Source organism: Nelumbo lutea, chromosome 2, assembly GCF_056320005.1.
Source record: "Nelumbo lutea isolate HS-2025 chromosome 2, American lotus-T2T, whole genome shotgun sequence".
In the NCBI taxonomy this organism is placed as follows: domain Eukaryota; kingdom Viridiplantae; phylum Streptophyta; class Magnoliopsida; order Proteales; family Nelumbonaceae; genus Nelumbo; species Nelumbo lutea.
The window spans coordinates 101045632-101062560 of NC_142685.1; the positions used below are offsets into that span (position 1 = coordinate 101045632).

A 16929-nucleotide genomic window follows, 5' to 3' on the forward strand; every position below is an offset into this window, starting at 1 on the left:
CCGGCCAAGGTCTTATCCCTAGTATCTCTAATCCGATACTATTCTTCAATACGAAGGTGTTGCTGAATTTTCTCTAAGGTAAGTTCTTCAACCTTGTGTAGAAGCTTCTTCCTGTAATCCTTCCAATAGGGTGGAAGTTTGGCAATGATTACTCCCACTTTGAAAGATTTAGGAATGATGATGTCAAGGGAACAAATTTTGTTGACTATCACCTTTAGTTCATAAATTTGCTCTAGTATGGGTTTATGGTTGTTCATGGTGAAATCAAAGTATTTTGTAATAAGATACTTATTTGTACTTGTTTCTTATACCTTGTATTTGAATTCTAGGGCCTTTTAGATTTTTTTTGGAGATGTAAGTTCCTTGTAGAAGTTGTAGAGCCGGTCTGATAAGGCATTCAGTATGTGTAATCGGCACAGAAGTGAGTCCTCTTCTCGTTTTGCTCTTTCCATTTTTAGTTTTTCTGAGACTTTGTCAGTGGGTTTAGAAAGTGATTGTAGATTCAAGTCCAGCAGATAGTATAGTTTTAGTGTGGTCAGAAAGAAAATCATCTTGTCTTGCCATCGACTAAAGTTTGCTCCATCGAACTGGTCTAGTCGAACAAGATCTTGGTTTATCGTCTTGATCGAAGTCATGCTTGCTTCCGCTTCCATTGCAGAACAATGTTATAAAATTATTGGAAAATGGGGTCATTGTAAATTTGGAGGAGAAGCTCTGAGGCACGTCTGAAGATACTGTCTTTAGAACGTTATTTGCCCCCACTCAGTTTCACCAAGTTTGTTGTTGGGTTACAAGCAAATCCATTCCTAGGATACAATAGAGCCTTGGGTGAGAATCTACAACCAACAAAGTTGAAGAATCTTCGGAGAAACCTTCTATGAGTCTGTAGCAGATTGGACTGAGAGAGAGAGAGAAAAAGTAGATTTTGAAAATGTGTGCTTTTGAAGTTTGATTCATGCTCCTTAAATAATTTATGAAGAGGTATGAAGAAAAGGTAGGTGTTGGTTTTGAGAATGCACATTGAATAGTAACAATTTCAAACATTATGACTGTTTAAAAAGTAATTACCAGTTAATGATTGTTAACTTTGAATTGTGCCTCTTGATCACACCCGATTGAATCGTGACCGCTGATCTCATAAATGGTGATCAACGGGCAGCATCGCACCAAAACCAAAGCGCCTTTTGCAAGCCACACGGATGCGCACGAAGTGCGAGCAAAGTGTGCCTCTAAAGTGCCTCATTGTGCTGCACACACGCGTGCACGCGCGTTGCGTGGTATCAAACCCCCATACTCTCCTCTACTATTTCTAAGGAGTGTAAATTAGCTCCTATTAAAATACTGAAGATGAAACTTATAATTTTTCAATATGGGATAAGTTCAAAACTGGATTTTGTAAGAGAAAAGCTAATTTTTCAATCAAGTGTGTAGGTACAATTTCTCATGTAATTGACCAATCAAACCCATTGGATTTAATCTCTTATGAGATTAAAATCCAACAGAGACGATGTAGGAGAAGGGAAGAAATTAAATGGGAAGTTAAGGAAGCAAAGGTTTTATTTGTGGGGTAGAAGGAAGCTAAAAAGAATGAGAAAGCAAAAGATTTATTGTCTTTTGTTAACATTAACAGCCATCACTATTTGGTGCAATGTTTCTCCATGCATGAAGGAGTGGAATCCAAATAAGTGCAGCCTCTTGCCAACCAAGCAGCTCGGAACTCATCACCAAGGAGCTCGTTCGGGGCCTCACAAGAAGCATTCTATCTAACAGTCGTACCAGAAGACTGTACCCACGCCTCTCGCCTGACAGCACCATACCTGCCAGCTCTGGTGGTTGCATACTGCCTGACAGGACTGTACCCTGCAATGATTACCTGCACCCACCAGCTCAGCCCTGGAAAATAACGGCTGCGGCAAAGAATCAAAGGCGGGTTACATGTCAGATCACCTGTATATAAAGACCTCACCCCCCCCCCCCCAAGGAAAGGGGATGGAAAAATGGAGGTAATCCTTGCTCTCTAGCTCTCTCATTTTTCTAATATCACCTTCAAGCTCTCTACAATCAGAGTGCTAACTTAAGCATAGGATAGTCCCCGCCGGGTAAACACCCCCGGGTCCTCTGATTCAGTTCTCACAGGTTCCTTAGCTCCCGTCGTCTACAAAGAGGAGAATATCACCTCATGCAGAGGGCAGTCGGGTTGCGTTATAATAAGGAAATCCACCTTCCTCTGAGTCACAGGCCACCTGGGAGCAGGTCAAATGACGAGCTCACCAAGGTAGCTCGCCACCAAATAGCTCTCCCCCAGGCAGTTTGCCACCAGGGAGCTCCACCATTCTCTGAGTCACAGGTCACTTGGGAAAAAGGTTAAATGATGAGGTTATTAGCCAAAAAAATTGATAGATAACAAAATAATTGATAGATAACAAAATGATGAGGTTCTTACATCAGATTCTTTGTGATTGAATCGGAAGTTTATGGAAGAGATGATGATAAAGAGAAAATTGTAAAAATGTTAATCAACAGTACTGACAGTGGTGATGACAATGAAATTTCAATCATCCCCATCGTTGGAATGTTGGAATGGGGGGAGTGGACAAGAAAACAATTGTTCAGTTGGCATACAATGAAGAGAGTAAAAAGATATTTTAACCTACGAATGTGGGTATGTGTTTCTGATGATTTTGAAGTCAGAAGGCTTGTTGGATGAATTATAGAATCTGCTACTGCTACATCTGGTAGTAAATCTGACACCTCAAACATGGATGTCTTGCAGCAACGCCTGCAAGAGGTGTTGCGAGGGAAGCTATTTTTACTCGTTCTAGACGATGTAATGGAATGAGGATCAGGAGAAATGGGATGGATTGAGAAAATATTTGTTTTGTGGAGCAAGAGGAAGCAAAATCGTAGTAACCACCCGTAGTTTCAAAGTGGGAGATACGATGGGCACGGTGGGGTCATACTCTTTTTGGGGGGTTTATCAGATGATGACTGCTGGTCTTTGTTCAGAAACAGAGCATTTAGGGTGGGAGAAGAAGAGAGTAATCCAAAGCTGGTGGGTATAGGAAAGGTGATCGTGAAGGCGGCAGAGGATGTTGTAGAATAATGTCTGCAACCACACCCAAATCTGAAGGAATTTAACTGTGGAAGGATATCCAGGAAGAAAGATTCCAAGTTGGATGAGGTGCAAAATTGTATGGTGATCATATCATGGCAACAGTGTCAATATTTGCTTCATCGACCAAACTTTCTTTATATAATATGCTCAATTTGGACGAATGGTCATTGTTGAGCTTTGATAAAGGCAATAAAAAGTATGTTGATGCCCATGATGAGCAACAACCACAACAAGTAACCTTCAATCTTTGGAATTTGATAAATGCCCCAAGTTGACGAATTTGACAGGGGTGTTGCCACATTTCACTACTTTGAAGTGCTTGCGTATTAGAGACTGCCAACAGCTCCGGTCTCTACCAATGCAACTGAAAAACCTCACTTGCCTTGAGAGTTTTGAGGATCACCCACTGTCCCAATCTAATGTATATACCTCAAGACTCGAGAGGAAATCCAAGAATTAACATCTCTTTCTGCTTTGAATATTCCAAGGTGTTTTACAGCGTTCGCTGGGGCGCTACCATATCTCACAGCCCTTGATTCGTTATATATTAGTGAAGAATCTGAGATGGAATATTTGCCGGAGAGCATGCAACACCTCACCAAACTTGACCGGTTGGTAATTTGGAATTGCCCTAAACTAGAGTGTTTGCCAGAGTGGATCGACTGCTTGGTATCGCTTCGACAGCTCATTCTTGAAGATATCCCAAACCTGAGGAACCTTCCAGCATCAATTCAACATCTCCACTCACTTCAAACTTTACTCATCTGAAGTTGTCCCCAACTGAAGATACAATGCGACAAGGAGCAAAGTCCATATAGGCATAAGATTGCTCATATTCCATATATTGATATAGAAGATTGAAAGGTAAATCATCTAGCCCATACTAATACTTCAACAGAATCTGTTGGTATTGACGTAAAGAATAAGAAATTACCTACTTTTACTCTGCTCTCATTCTTCCTCTTCAATACATGTCATGTCAACTTCCTTCTCCTAGCTACTACAATTTAATTAGTTTCTTCTTAATTGGGGCCATATATATGTATATCTCTTCATTATATATTGAACAGATTAATCCTCCAGCTACTAAATTAACACTTCCTTTCACATTTACCGCTTTTCTTTCAATTCTCAAGTGCAAATCCTCTGGTTCTGCTCCTTCTTATGCAATTAGGCCTTTGCTTAACACCATCATCTTTTGGTTTTGATTTTAATTTCTCAACATTAAATCTCTACACCTTTCTTTGTTTATGCAATATGCAGAGCAGTATACGATTTCTGTAAAGGTGGTGATTTCAGAGTTGCCCTGAGTGGTTTCCGATATAATTCTTAATTTACTGGTTTCACATCCGATACTCTTTCAAATCCCCAATTAGTGCCACTATGAGAGATCAATGACCCTTCAATCTCTTTTTGGACTCTTTTAGACAGAGCATGCACCAAGTCTTACTTAATTGTGTGAAACGATACACAAATTCTTTTCATTCTTAATATCTTAATAAACAATATTAAGAGGTTGGATTATTCATATTCATCTGATTACAAGATGTCGACAATGCGAAGACTTAGTAAAATAGGAAATTCCGTTCTTTCCCATGCATATTCTGATTGAACTCCATTTGTTTCAAATTAAATTCTCGATACTTTTGCTTTTAAGTGAAGGGCTTATAAATTGTACATATTTGAGGTATTCGTGCAGTATTCAGTGTCATGGTGCAACCAGTATGCTCAATGAAATTTGACAGTAGAGTTCTAACCTTGCTTCCTTTGTGGAATCAATTGCGTTGATATACATGGTTGATCAAATTTTATCTGAATGATTGATTAAAACCTTCTTTTTCTAATACCTAATTACCTCTAGCAGCACATAATGACATGGCACTTTGGTTGCAAACATTTTGTAAGAAATAATCCCCTTTTTTTTTTCTTTGTTTGCAGCAGGTAGTCCGTTGAACAGTTCAATTCCAATGACCTTCAACATGTCTCTCTACTTGGAATGTTTTGAGCAGTTAATTTTTAGTTTCTGGACAATTCGGAGGATCTTTCAAGGTACTCAGTTCTCTGTTTTGATTCTTTTACTCGTTTTGAAGACCATGGAGATTTCCTTTAGCTCTACGTTGAAACTTGGGCTTACCAGTATTTTGCTGAATATAATGGTATCTACCAGCAGCCAGCAGGTATCACAACATCTTGTTTGGGAGAAGCAGTGTCGCTATATATGTACCTGTGATGTTCCTGGAGGATTAACTTCTGTATTTTGCAACTAAGGATCCATTTTTTCTATTTCAACATTTTGCCAAAATATATGACGTGAAACTTTGTTGACATATTTTATTCTGGACCTTGTGGTATGTATTATGATATTTCCTCAAGTCAGAAAGAGATTATAATCTAGGGATGAGTGAAAAATATTGTTATTTGTCACTATTGATATAGTTGAGATATTGTTAGCACAATTATTATGTCTGTGGAATCTAAGGGAATTTTATCTGTGTCAAAACAATTCATGCTAGATATGGAACTAGTTTGGCCGGGCAATGTAATCTTTTGCCTTGTCCATTCAATGGAGATAAATTGTTCAAGTTATGATAATTGTGGATCAAGAAAAAGGGGCTCCCAACCCATAAAAATCAATTATATAATGAACTAATTGGTACATTTATGATATATTTCTTCAGACTTCAGAACAGCCACTTTAGAACTGTCATGTAGGAAAAACAGGTACACCTTCATCTATCTAAAAGAATGTTAACGTGTTAGACCAAAGCCTTATCTATCAGCAACTCTATGTTGCCGAACAAGTCAACAATGTTACGTTGATTAGTGTTAACATGTAAGAATGCTCCAAGTCAGCAGATTGCCATCATATTTTCTCTCGCATGAAATGAGAGATTTACAACCACTGCTTTTTCATGTTGACCGGAGGATGGGCGGGAGGCGGTGTCCTTGCATTTCGGTTTTCATTTGAATCTGCAAAGAAATTAAAACAAGCATAAGAAACTGATCAAATAGATTCAGAGTCATCTTGTTTAATTAAGCTACTATATACTTTAGTTTGTAATCACGAGAGTCTGCTAACTTGCCCCCAAGAGAAGATCTTCGAGATCTATCAGATGTTAAAGACTGAGCACCAGTTAGTGACTGTCTCCTTGATGCCCTTGAATTAGCAGTTCTTGGTGATTTTCCACCACTGACATTATTTGGAGCATGGATGGGTGACAGTATTTCCACTTGGTACTGTTTATTCCTGCAAGTATGCATATATGATTAGATATGAATACCTTCCTTGAATTATTTGTAGCTTATATTTATAATATGCCATAATATTACCAACCTTTTCTCAGAGCCATTAATTAGTTTCCCAATGGCCTGTAATGACTTCTTTATCTGAGATCCTTTTCTACCCATATCACTAGCTGAACTGGGTGTCAGAGACTTGTTGGAAAGGTCAGGTTCCTTCTGTCTTCGTATCTGAATCCCATGCCTTGTATTTTGAGGCTCAGGTGTCTTCAGTAGTTGGAGAGGTGGGGTTCTCTTTCTACTCTCTGTTTCCATTTTTTCGCTTTGATAAGCTGAAATGGGACTACGAGGAGCATTCCAGTGATCCACCTCCATCGTGGAATTACCATTTATAAAGCCTCCACAGAGCTCTATTTCTTTTGCATCTTGACATTGATCAGATTCTGTGCAGGGAGCTTCCCGGTCATTTTGAGATGAATTCACAGAAACATGCTGCTGTACTATTCTTTCATTGCTGATCAAAGAAACCTGTACCAATCAAAGAAACCCTTAATTGGTTCAGAGTGGGAAGGACTAGACACTTTTAAGTTAAAAAAGAAAAAAGAAAAAACAATCAGATGTAATAGCTAACTTACATCTGATTTTTTAATCTGCAGCTGTTCCATCCTGTACATAGGGCCTTCCAAGCTCAATCTTCGTGAACGAATTGGGGTGTGTTGAGTTCTGGGTTTTGTTTTTACAATAGGAGTTTTAGATCCCTTCCTGTCATTTGTATTCACTACCTTATTGGTCTTTATTGGAATGGAGTTTTCAGTGAGCAATCTTCGAACACCAATATTTAATTTTGGCGTTTGTGTTTGCTTGCTTGCTAATGCTTTCTTCAGTCTCTCAACCTGCAAAATGTTAGTCATAAGTACTCTTTAGATTCCTTCTACTGGATATTACATTACACTCGGTTAAAACATCATATGGTGACTGACTGGCCAATTGTATGGACATTTAATCAATGTCAATCTTTTGGACAGTTAGGAATAGGAATTGAGTCTATTTTGACACATGAGGTCTCCAAATAAAATTGCAAGTTTATGTACGAGAAGGAATTCAGTGTCAATCTTTTGGACATCTATGTGGTGATTGACTGACTGTATAATATTTAATCAGTGTCAATCTTTTGGACAGTTGGGAAAAGGAATTCAGTTTACTTCTGACCCATGAGATCTCCAAACAAAATTGCAAGTTTATTCTGTTCCTTGTATTTTTTATGCATAATATTTATAGCCATTTCTGTATTACAAGATCCTGATAATAAATTACCACTATGGAGAATATAGATATGAAGTTTATTAGGAAATATATATATATATATATATATATATATATATATGGCTAATGTCCAGTGCATTGGACCAGCATTTTTTGGGTCCAATTAAATGTACACTTTTTGCCTAGATAATCTTTTAAGGTTGGAGTCATCCAGTATTGAGCCTTCACCCACTGCTGTATATGAGAAAGATACAACATATGATGCCTAAGAAAGCCCTCTATGGTCTATAAGCAACATTGAAGTTGCTTCCTTACCACTATTGGAAGATGTGTTACAGATGTTAATGCAAAAGGATACTTGGGTGCATGGAAGAGAAACTATTCTAATTAAATAGCCCTTAAAAAGTGGTAAGGAAGCATTCAATTATTTTTCTTTCAACAGGCAACAATTTTGCCACATTAAATTAAACAGGATGATGTACCAATCATGTGATGCATATCAAATGCTTCTGTACTATCAATTTTTTTCCTTCTCTGTGCCATTAAAAACTTCATGACAGAGGGCACCAGGAGGGAGAGTAACTATAAAAAATATTCATAAGTTGCAAAAGCATGCCAATATTAATCTCATACTGTTGCTGATCAGATATTAACCTCATAAAATACTTAATTACCTGTTCTCTCAGTTCCCTAACCTCACTGCTCTCTTTATTCAATCGAGCAGCACCAAGTTCAATGGTTGAAGCCCTCTGTGCAAACTTCAATGTACTGATTGTTTCCCCATAGGAGGCTTCTTCAGGGCTCACATGAGCAAACATCAATATTTTTGAATGCCCTCCTATAGTAATATATTTAAGGAGAGGAAATTTGATTCAGTACAGCCACCAAGTTAAAATCTAAATGAATTAGGAAAATAAATTGCTTGCAAATTACAACCTAAAGATTCTTGCAACAGTTGAGTAAGTTTGCTGTTCCTGTAAAGGATGTGAGAGTTTTTCTGAGCTAAGGCATTAATAACATCTCCCAAACAGGAAAGTGATTTGTTAATATATTGTGCCTCCCTGAGTCTGTCTCCTGTGACCTCTGATTTATCAACCCTTTCACTTCCTGCAAGATCCACCAAATGCAAGCAGCTGCGGAGAATGCTTCCAGATATATCTTTACCATTCACATGTACAGACAAGATACTACAAAAAAGCCACAAATTCAGGATATCAATACAGACTATCCAAATGGTCTAGCCCAAACTCAAAAGAACAAAAAAAAAAAAAGAAAACAAGGAAAAAAAACCTGTGAGAACGGCTGCTTCGGTTGTTGACAGCGGTAGAGCTAACCACGCGATTCATCTCACCAAATTCCATCAAATGAAGGACATCCATAGTGGACTTCACGGGATGCATTGTAGCATCAGGAAGACCAAATCCACCATTGCTTGTACAACTCCGTATCTCTAACTTGTCAGTTGTTAAGAAGACAACTTTAAGATACATATAAATGCAAAAACTAGCAAATAACAAGTGTAGCAAGTGATTTTGTAGTGGGGGCACTATCAACAGCAATTTTGCTTTTTTGTACATCTTCTCATGCACAAACCTTTTTCACACTTCATTCAATTATATACTTGGTTAAAAAAGAAAAGGAGTAAAACAACAAAGCCAGGAAAAGGATATTTTGTGGCTGATGACTCTTCTGCAAGAAGGTCTCTTATTTGCTCATTGTAAATCTCAATCATTTGAACTTGAACATCATAGTTAATAATATCCTTTCTTTTACAAGATATTTGAAAGAGATCATTGAGAGCCAAATAGTTTATTCCCCTGTCTTTAGTAGATCCTCCAGATGGACCACACTGACACACCATAGAGAAAAAAAATATATATCAAATAAGCTAATAAAAGAACAAAACAAAGATCCATACAATTTTACTCATCTGATATTAAATTGACTAAGGATCTTACCATGGTATATGTTTTACCAGATCCTGTCTGACCATAGGCAAAAATGCATACATTGTAGCCATCCAAAACAGACCTAATTAATGGTTTAGTTTCCTTAAAAATCTCCTCTGAAAAAGAAAATAATCATATATGAGAAATGAAATCAGATTTTGTTTCGAAAATGCAAAGTAATAAAATGTGATGTAGGTTTACCTTGGGTAGAAGTTGGACCAAAGACCCGATTAAAACAAAAGACCTTTTGACCACCTTTTTGTGGTTTTGATGGGTCTAGAACCACTAGTGATCCATCTTCCCCAATAAAATCTATAGCATTCTTTGTATCATTGCTTAAGGTTGGCCTTACTCTACAGTACACTCGAATGTTTCCTGAATAACAATATAATTAAGATTTGAAAAAGTATAACCAGATCTCTCAAGAATTTTCGCCAAGAAGTAAGCTAACCTTTCAAATCCTGAACCTTGTTATAGAGATCTCGATTTTCCTTCACCACTCTTTGGTATCCAAGAGCAGAAGATGAAAGCTCTTGAACCTGGATTCCTGAAAATATCAGCAAGAAAAGGACAACACTTTAGGAAGACCACTTTCTGAAGTCTTCTAATATCATGACTAGGTGTACCAAAACAGTCCAAAAGTAATAACATAATTGTTCACCTAAGGTTGACTATGAGCCCAATTTATACTTTGAGGGAACTAAAATCAATTGTTAAAGGATTTTTAACTTCATCATTAATCTGTAGATTTGGAGAACAAATTTTATGTTCATAATACACACTAAAAGAACTTATAACCCAGTAATTTGGTCTTAGATATAGAATTTAATGCATTGAGACTAAAGGCCAGTGCTATCTTGTTTATAATCATAACACCCATCGTGTTTACATAATACAGTCTCAATAATTTACACGCGATGCCATCATTCCTATGAAAGACCATACCTAGTTGCTGTAAATCTCCCTGCCATTGAGACTGCAACAACTCAAACTCTCTCTTTGTCCTTGACAACAATTCCTTTAGTTCCTGAAATATAAACAGCATCAGAAACCTGTAGATAAAAGAGAAGAAAACATTGATGGCATGTTTCATCTCCCTTTCAAATAACAAAGAAAATATACAAGGTGGTAAGGAACTAGAGAACAGCTTTTTCCTTTGTTATTTTTATTCTTATTCTTGGCACGTGCCCAATGTGCCTAGTGCTTCAGCCCAATCGTGTGCTTTTTTTTTCTAATGTTGTTCATTCATTTGTCATAACAAAATATTTTCTTTAAAAGCAATTAAAATTATGAAATCGTTTTTTTTTTTTGTATAGGGATTAAAAATTTAAGACCCTAACATGGAATCGTTTGGGCTTGCATCAAGGGGCAGGGTAAAAATACGGCTCGTATAATTAGGATAGCAAGACATTTTACATCACATTAGCTATTTGAAGTAATGGAATTGAGGAAAAAAAAAGAGATTGTGGGTTTTACATGCTTGAAAATGTTTTGCATGTTTGATTTTCTTTTTAAATTTTTATTTGAATATGCTTTACATGTTATGTTTATGTATTTTAATTTTAGATAATAGGTTTTTTAAAACATTTATTTTAAAACTTAAGATTATATTTTTTATTAATGTTATACTTAATATTTTAATTTTTTTTGCATTTTTGGAATTTTTTTGGAAGTTTTTGTATTTTTGCATCTTGCTTCAAAAAGGCACACACCTCGCCTTGCACCTTACACCTTGCACCTCGGCCACAATTTCCCCTTGCACTTTTAAAACACTATATTGTACCATTTGTAGTGACGAAAGAGAAACTGTTCAGATTTATTGCCATTTACTGTGACCAAATAAGACTAATGGTTTTGATATAAATACAGATAACTAGTACCAAGGTTTTTGTAGAATTAATAATAAGTAGAACTTATTGAATCCATAACTAATAATTTGTTTTATGGATAGCTTGAAAAATCAAATTTCGTGGTATATAAAAATCAAATTTCAAATTTGAATTCATAATTCAAATTTTTATCAAAAGAACCTTTACATCAGAATATTTTTACCCAAGACTTAGTGAAATCCATTTTCTTCCTTCAATAACGATATAAAGTGAAATCCATTTTCTTCCTTCAATAACAATATAAAGTGAAATCCATTAGTATCAAAGAAGGCCAATCTCACCAGGAGATCTTTTTCTTGTACTTCCAATAGGCGCCAATGCTTGCAGTTACCCTTTGTCAAACAAGACCTGCAACACTGCAATCAAAACAATGCATAAAAACTCATAGGAGCATAATAATAATAGCTAATCAGATATAACATGTAAAGAAAAACACCATGACACTATGACACAATGACAGAAAATTCATATGACCTGCCCATTCAAGTGCAAAGCAGCAGGCTGTTTGGAATGTCAAAATGCAACTAATGAGACCAAATTGGTCTAGGTAGGAAATTCATGAAGGAGATAAAAATGAATGTATAGTCAAACTTAACCACCCAGAGGAAATTGGATTGGAACAATAATTGTAAGTTGTAAAACCAAAGAATTCTACACAGGACACAATTATTATATCCCACATAAACCTTGGGACTGCTTGAGATGTTAGTGATTTTATCAATAGAACAAAATACAATAGCAAGAGCACACAGAGAGGTCGCCAATCAATTCAAGTTACAATTTTAGAATCAAAATAGTAATTAATTGTAACTTTTGAAATATCTGTCTAAGATGGACCTCAATTCAAGATTTAGAATAACAAATTTGCTTTTACCAGTAAAAATAAGAATAAATAACAAAAAATATTTTAAATTTGTCTTAAAAAATATAACGATAAAAATAACATAAAAAATTTTACAGACAAGTCTTTCACATTTACATGTAGATCAATTTGATATGGGGAAAAAAATAACCAAACAGTTACTACTACGATCCAAAACCATTTCACCCATAAAGAACATGATGTACAAAATAAAAGTATAATGCAATTCCAACAATAAGATTATTGTGTTCAAGTTCCATACAGTTCCAACCTTAAAACCATTTACTTTGGTAAGCCAAACCATCTTAATATTGTCTTGTTTAACATTTCAACAATATCCCTTTGCTAAAGCAGTCCATCATGGTCATCTTGCTTAGAGCTCCCCCAATAAAATTTTAATTCTAAATAAATGAATAACTCCAATGACTAAAATAAGGGCCAGAACAAAATGTTGGTCCCAAGCTCCCAGCTATCTAAGGTCTTGTGAGGGATTGGGACTAGATACAGACATAACCTTTGAAATTTAATAATCCAATTATGAAAATAATTCATGAAAATTAATTGTAAAGAATAAAACTTCAGCAGGGTCATTTATTTTCTACAAAAAATGGAGAGAGAGGAAGTGAGAACCATACCCTAGACTTTTCAATTGGAGATGAGTTGGCTACAGGTGTTGGTGTTGAATATATATTTCCTTCTCCTAAAGGATCCTTAAGGATTTGTTTCAACTATAACCATACAAAACAAGTGTTGGTTGAGTTTATAACAACTTTAAATAAAATAGAAGCAAAAACAAGGGAGGGGATAATTGAAAGCTCAAATGCCATACAAACTGAGATGGCATTGATGTACATAATCAGTGAATATTATGGGACTAAAAACTTGAAAAACATAAACATATGCTTGCTAGAAGAATATACAAAAAAAAAAGATACACTTTGTTCATTATGAGAGCAATATCTAAAACAGACTTTTCTTCTTAATGGTGGAGCTAGATTAACCAAAATAGAAAAGTTTCTACACAGCCTTCTTTTCGGAATTAGGTTCAGCTACATGCTTCTTCAGTTTTGTCCTGCTATTCTTCTTTTTGAATAGTAGGAAGTGGCTCTTATATCATCAATATATCTCCGTTATTGTTGCTTATGAAAAATAAAATTCAAATGGCCCTCATAACATCAAGAGTCTAATGTATAAGATAATAATTCAAAATCTGAATTGGTTAATTTGAAAATTAAACCTTTCCCTCATGTTTTCGATTAGTAAAATATAATAATGTAGTGCAGACAACAGGATTTCTTTATGAATGCAAATTCCCATGACGATGGTAGACTATGCTGGCTGTTGATGGGTTTCCATGATCTTCCACCAATACCCATAAGCATTTAGAAATCAAAATAATAAGTTGAAGATAAGGAATGGGATCATAAACATTGCTGCATGGACACACACTGGCACCAGAATCCTGAGCACATCCAAGAGTCTGACTCAGAAGGATGATAAAATATGGGCTCACAGACACATCAATGAAAAAGTATATACTATCAGAATGGTTCATATTGTTTTGAATTCTAATATTATAATTATATACCAGAAAAAAGTGTTGCCTTTGTTACTAAACAATGTTTGTTATGAAACATGGCATTCATCTTGTACATTAGTCATTCATTTATGTCAAATAAGCTGGGAAATAGAAATGAAATGTTGCACGTAAGTGTCCTCAAGATTCCATGGAGTGTACATGGACACATTGTCCATTTAGGAAGAGTCCAAGAAACACAGAACAGAGAGAAACCAATAATTTAGTGAAATTAATTGGCCTCCTGATGCTTAAATAAAGTAAAAAAAGGCCATTACCTAATGTTGGTCCCAGCTATCTGAGGTTGATTACCAAAAAGTGTATTATCTGGTGTCTTGGGAGGGGTAGACTGGAAACAGTCCTTACCATTGACATTTTTTCTCACCTTCAGAGTTCAGACTCAAACTGCATTCTCACACTGGTTAAATAAGGTAGAAAAGTAAAACCAACTTTTAGCGCAAAGATATAAAATGATCTATGCAGTAAAAAGAATACCTAACTTCTCTTGCATTATAGGTCTTGAATATAATTTTTGTCCTTGGAGATGGTTAAACAAAAGTAATTCATGTAGTTTTTACCTAAATATTAAACTTTTAGGCTCAGTTTGGGAAGAGTCATCTTCATCATCATCCATGCCTTATCCCAAATATTAAACTTTTAGGTTCAGTATGTGTACTCTTCCCAAACTGAGCCTTGGGGAAAAAGTTTAATATTGGCATAAGATTTCACAGAGGGTTTCAACCATTTAACTTGGTGCTGCTTGCTACTTGATAGAATAAAGAGTAGTGGGATTAGGGAACTGAGAGAATAGTTAGTGTCAACCAAGTGTATTACATCCCAGAAAGTAAACCTTTTCCCTAAAAGGATAGCCTAAGGACTAATGAGTTGTGCTGCAAAACTTATTATTGTAATTTTTAAGGTTTTGCAGGTGGGTGTTTGTTTTAAGTTTGTTGTCTTAAGGTTGTGTCTCATTCTTACTTCTTACCATCTAGAAAAAACAATTTTGATACAGTGGCAGCACTAACTTAATGTAAACATCATAAGTTTTCTACACATTGTTTCTGGATCAATGCCATTCAATTGACTAATCTTGCATCATTATTTATGGCTCTTTAAGGTGCAATTAGAGCTAATCAATATGCAATAAAAACTAACCATTTAAAATATGCAGTTATGAATGAACAGGAAACATTATCTTTTCTTTCTGCTTTTATTCATACTAAAAGATAATATGGACACAAATCCTAACTTTTTTTTTTTGAAAATGCACAAACCCTAACTCATCGAAGGATTTTTACCTCTGATAAGAAACTCACCTCAGGGAGATTATAAAGCTGCTTATCCTGAGAACAACTTGACATGATCTTAGTGAGAAACTGGACAGAATCCTGCAGCAGAAAGAAGTTTTCAATACTTCCAATTTATCTAATTTAATGACGGTTAATTGATGATGATAGCAATGAGTTATCACCAGTTTTCCACGACGAAAGGAAGTCAGCAAGCTCTGATCAATATTCTCCTTTGTAGCAAACAGACACTCTGTAATTGCTCTAACAAGTGAATCTATGGACAAATGGTAACAGATCAATGGACAATATTCTTTAGTATCAATGACAAAACTGTATATAATAATTTAACATTCCATCTAAAGGACATCATAATAAAGTATACCATGGGCATTTCTAAAAGAAATGAAGAGAACACATAACAAGAAATGGTGATAAAAAAAACCGTACCTTCATGTTTCCCTTTTTCCACATCGATTGTTAGCTGTTTGTCAGAGGGAGCAGCAGACAAGTCCAAACGCCTGAAAGGTTCCGAGGAAATTGCAGCTGAGACTCGACTATGCATCCTATTAGCTGAATGCGGTACCATTGGAGATTTTGCATATTTACAGGAACCATTCACTCCTCCGACATTTTTCCACTCCTGATAAATCTTAAGCGCTAAAATGCAGTCCACAACCTTCGCTGCGGATCCAACCTCCAAATTATCCTGGAAACAAATACAAAACAGGTTAATTGGGTATAAAGCAATGAAAAGACCAGACATGATGACAATGGGGTTCCTCATTTACCCTTTCAAGATCGGATGCTTCGAAAGTAGGGAGCTTCAACTCATTAACGGCTACTAGAAAGTTTCTAACATTTTCAAAGTGCTGATAAGCAGGCAATGGCTGAGCTTCCAAGGTAGGCGACTGTGAATGACTCTCTACTACCTTGAAACATTTCCCATTCCAAAACAATTAGGGAGACCAAAAGAATTTACAAAAGAAAAAAAAAAAGAATCCTAATGATAGAAAAAAATCATGTCAGCTATACCTTAGGCACTGCTCCGGGATGGATCTTATTAATGGCATTGCAGAGGATAAGACCGTTTCTCAAGCAAGAAACAAAATCTCGCTCCGACGGCTGACTCGGTATGCCGAGCGGTCCAACCAAGCTTTCAAGCCATTCTGCAGCATGGTATCGTCTCAAAGCTGCAAACACGGAGATGAAGAAAATCAAGATTGCAAGAGGAAGCCAGAATCATTTCTACTAATTTCATAAGAGAAAACTAAATAAAGAAAGAAGTGGAGTTTAGGAAGGAGAAAGATTCATTCCTACAAACCTGCTTCTTCTGCCTTTCTTGAAGCTACATGGAAGTCGTGAAGCGTTGTTCTTGAGGGTTCCTCCATGAAAACAAAGACTCTAGTATCCTACAAAAGTGGTTACTTGCACAGAGAGGAATAAAAATAAGATACCCTAATAACTAAAAACCATTTCTTCTTCTTCTTCTTCCCCGTATCTTCTGAAAGGAAAGCAATCAAGCAATTACAGATTCACAGAATGAAGCCCCTAAAAACTCAGCTTTCCTTCCTCCGCTCTTCGCGAAGAAGTCTGGAACCGCGATGTGTTTGTCCACGTCCTTGTGAAGTTGTGAGAAAGAAGCAGAATATGCGTGTCAGGTCCGAGCCTCGTCCTGCTCTTTGGTTCGTATACACCTTTTGGATGTGGTTCCTGAAGGAGAACGTGTATTCTAATATTTAGGTAGTT

The 16929-nt window shown here is 36.2% G+C and overlaps 1 protein-coding gene and 1 long non-coding RNA gene across 2 annotated transcripts; one reads left to right on the plus strand and one right to left on the minus strand.

Moving 5' to 3' along the window:
* Positions 1-2701: 2701 nt before the first annotated feature.
* Positions 2702-5618, plus strand: LOC148872339 (uncharacterized). The gene is made up of 3 exons (XR_016106625.1): positions 2702-3979; positions 5057-5164; positions 5283-5618. It is a non-coding gene; the product is annotated as an uncharacterized LOC148872339 (long non-coding RNA).
* A 96-nt stretch (positions 5619-5714) lies between these two features.
* LOC148872340 (P-loop nucleoside triphosphate hydrolases superfamily protein with CH (Calponin Homology) domain-containing protein) lies at positions 5715-16798 on the minus strand. Its single transcript, XM_088967683.1, has 20 exons — positions 16505-16798; positions 16216-16373; positions 15972-16112; positions 15631-15889; positions 15366-15457; positions 15211-15282; positions 12954-13046; positions 11738-11812; positions 10513-10594; positions 10019-10114; positions 9769-9942; positions 9577-9683; positions 9289-9467; positions 8909-9073; positions 8555-8805; positions 8293-8456; positions 6991-7248; positions 6450-6883; positions 6199-6362; positions 5715-6085 (listed from the first exon to the last, which is right to left on the minus strand). Exons 1-20 carry the CDS (start codon positions 16569-16571, stop codon positions 6009-6011), a joined length of 3108 nt encoding a protein of 1035 aa, XP_088823809.1. The 5' UTR covers positions 16572-16798; the 3' UTR covers positions 5715-6008.
* Between the last annotated feature and the right edge of the window lie 131 nt (positions 16799-16929).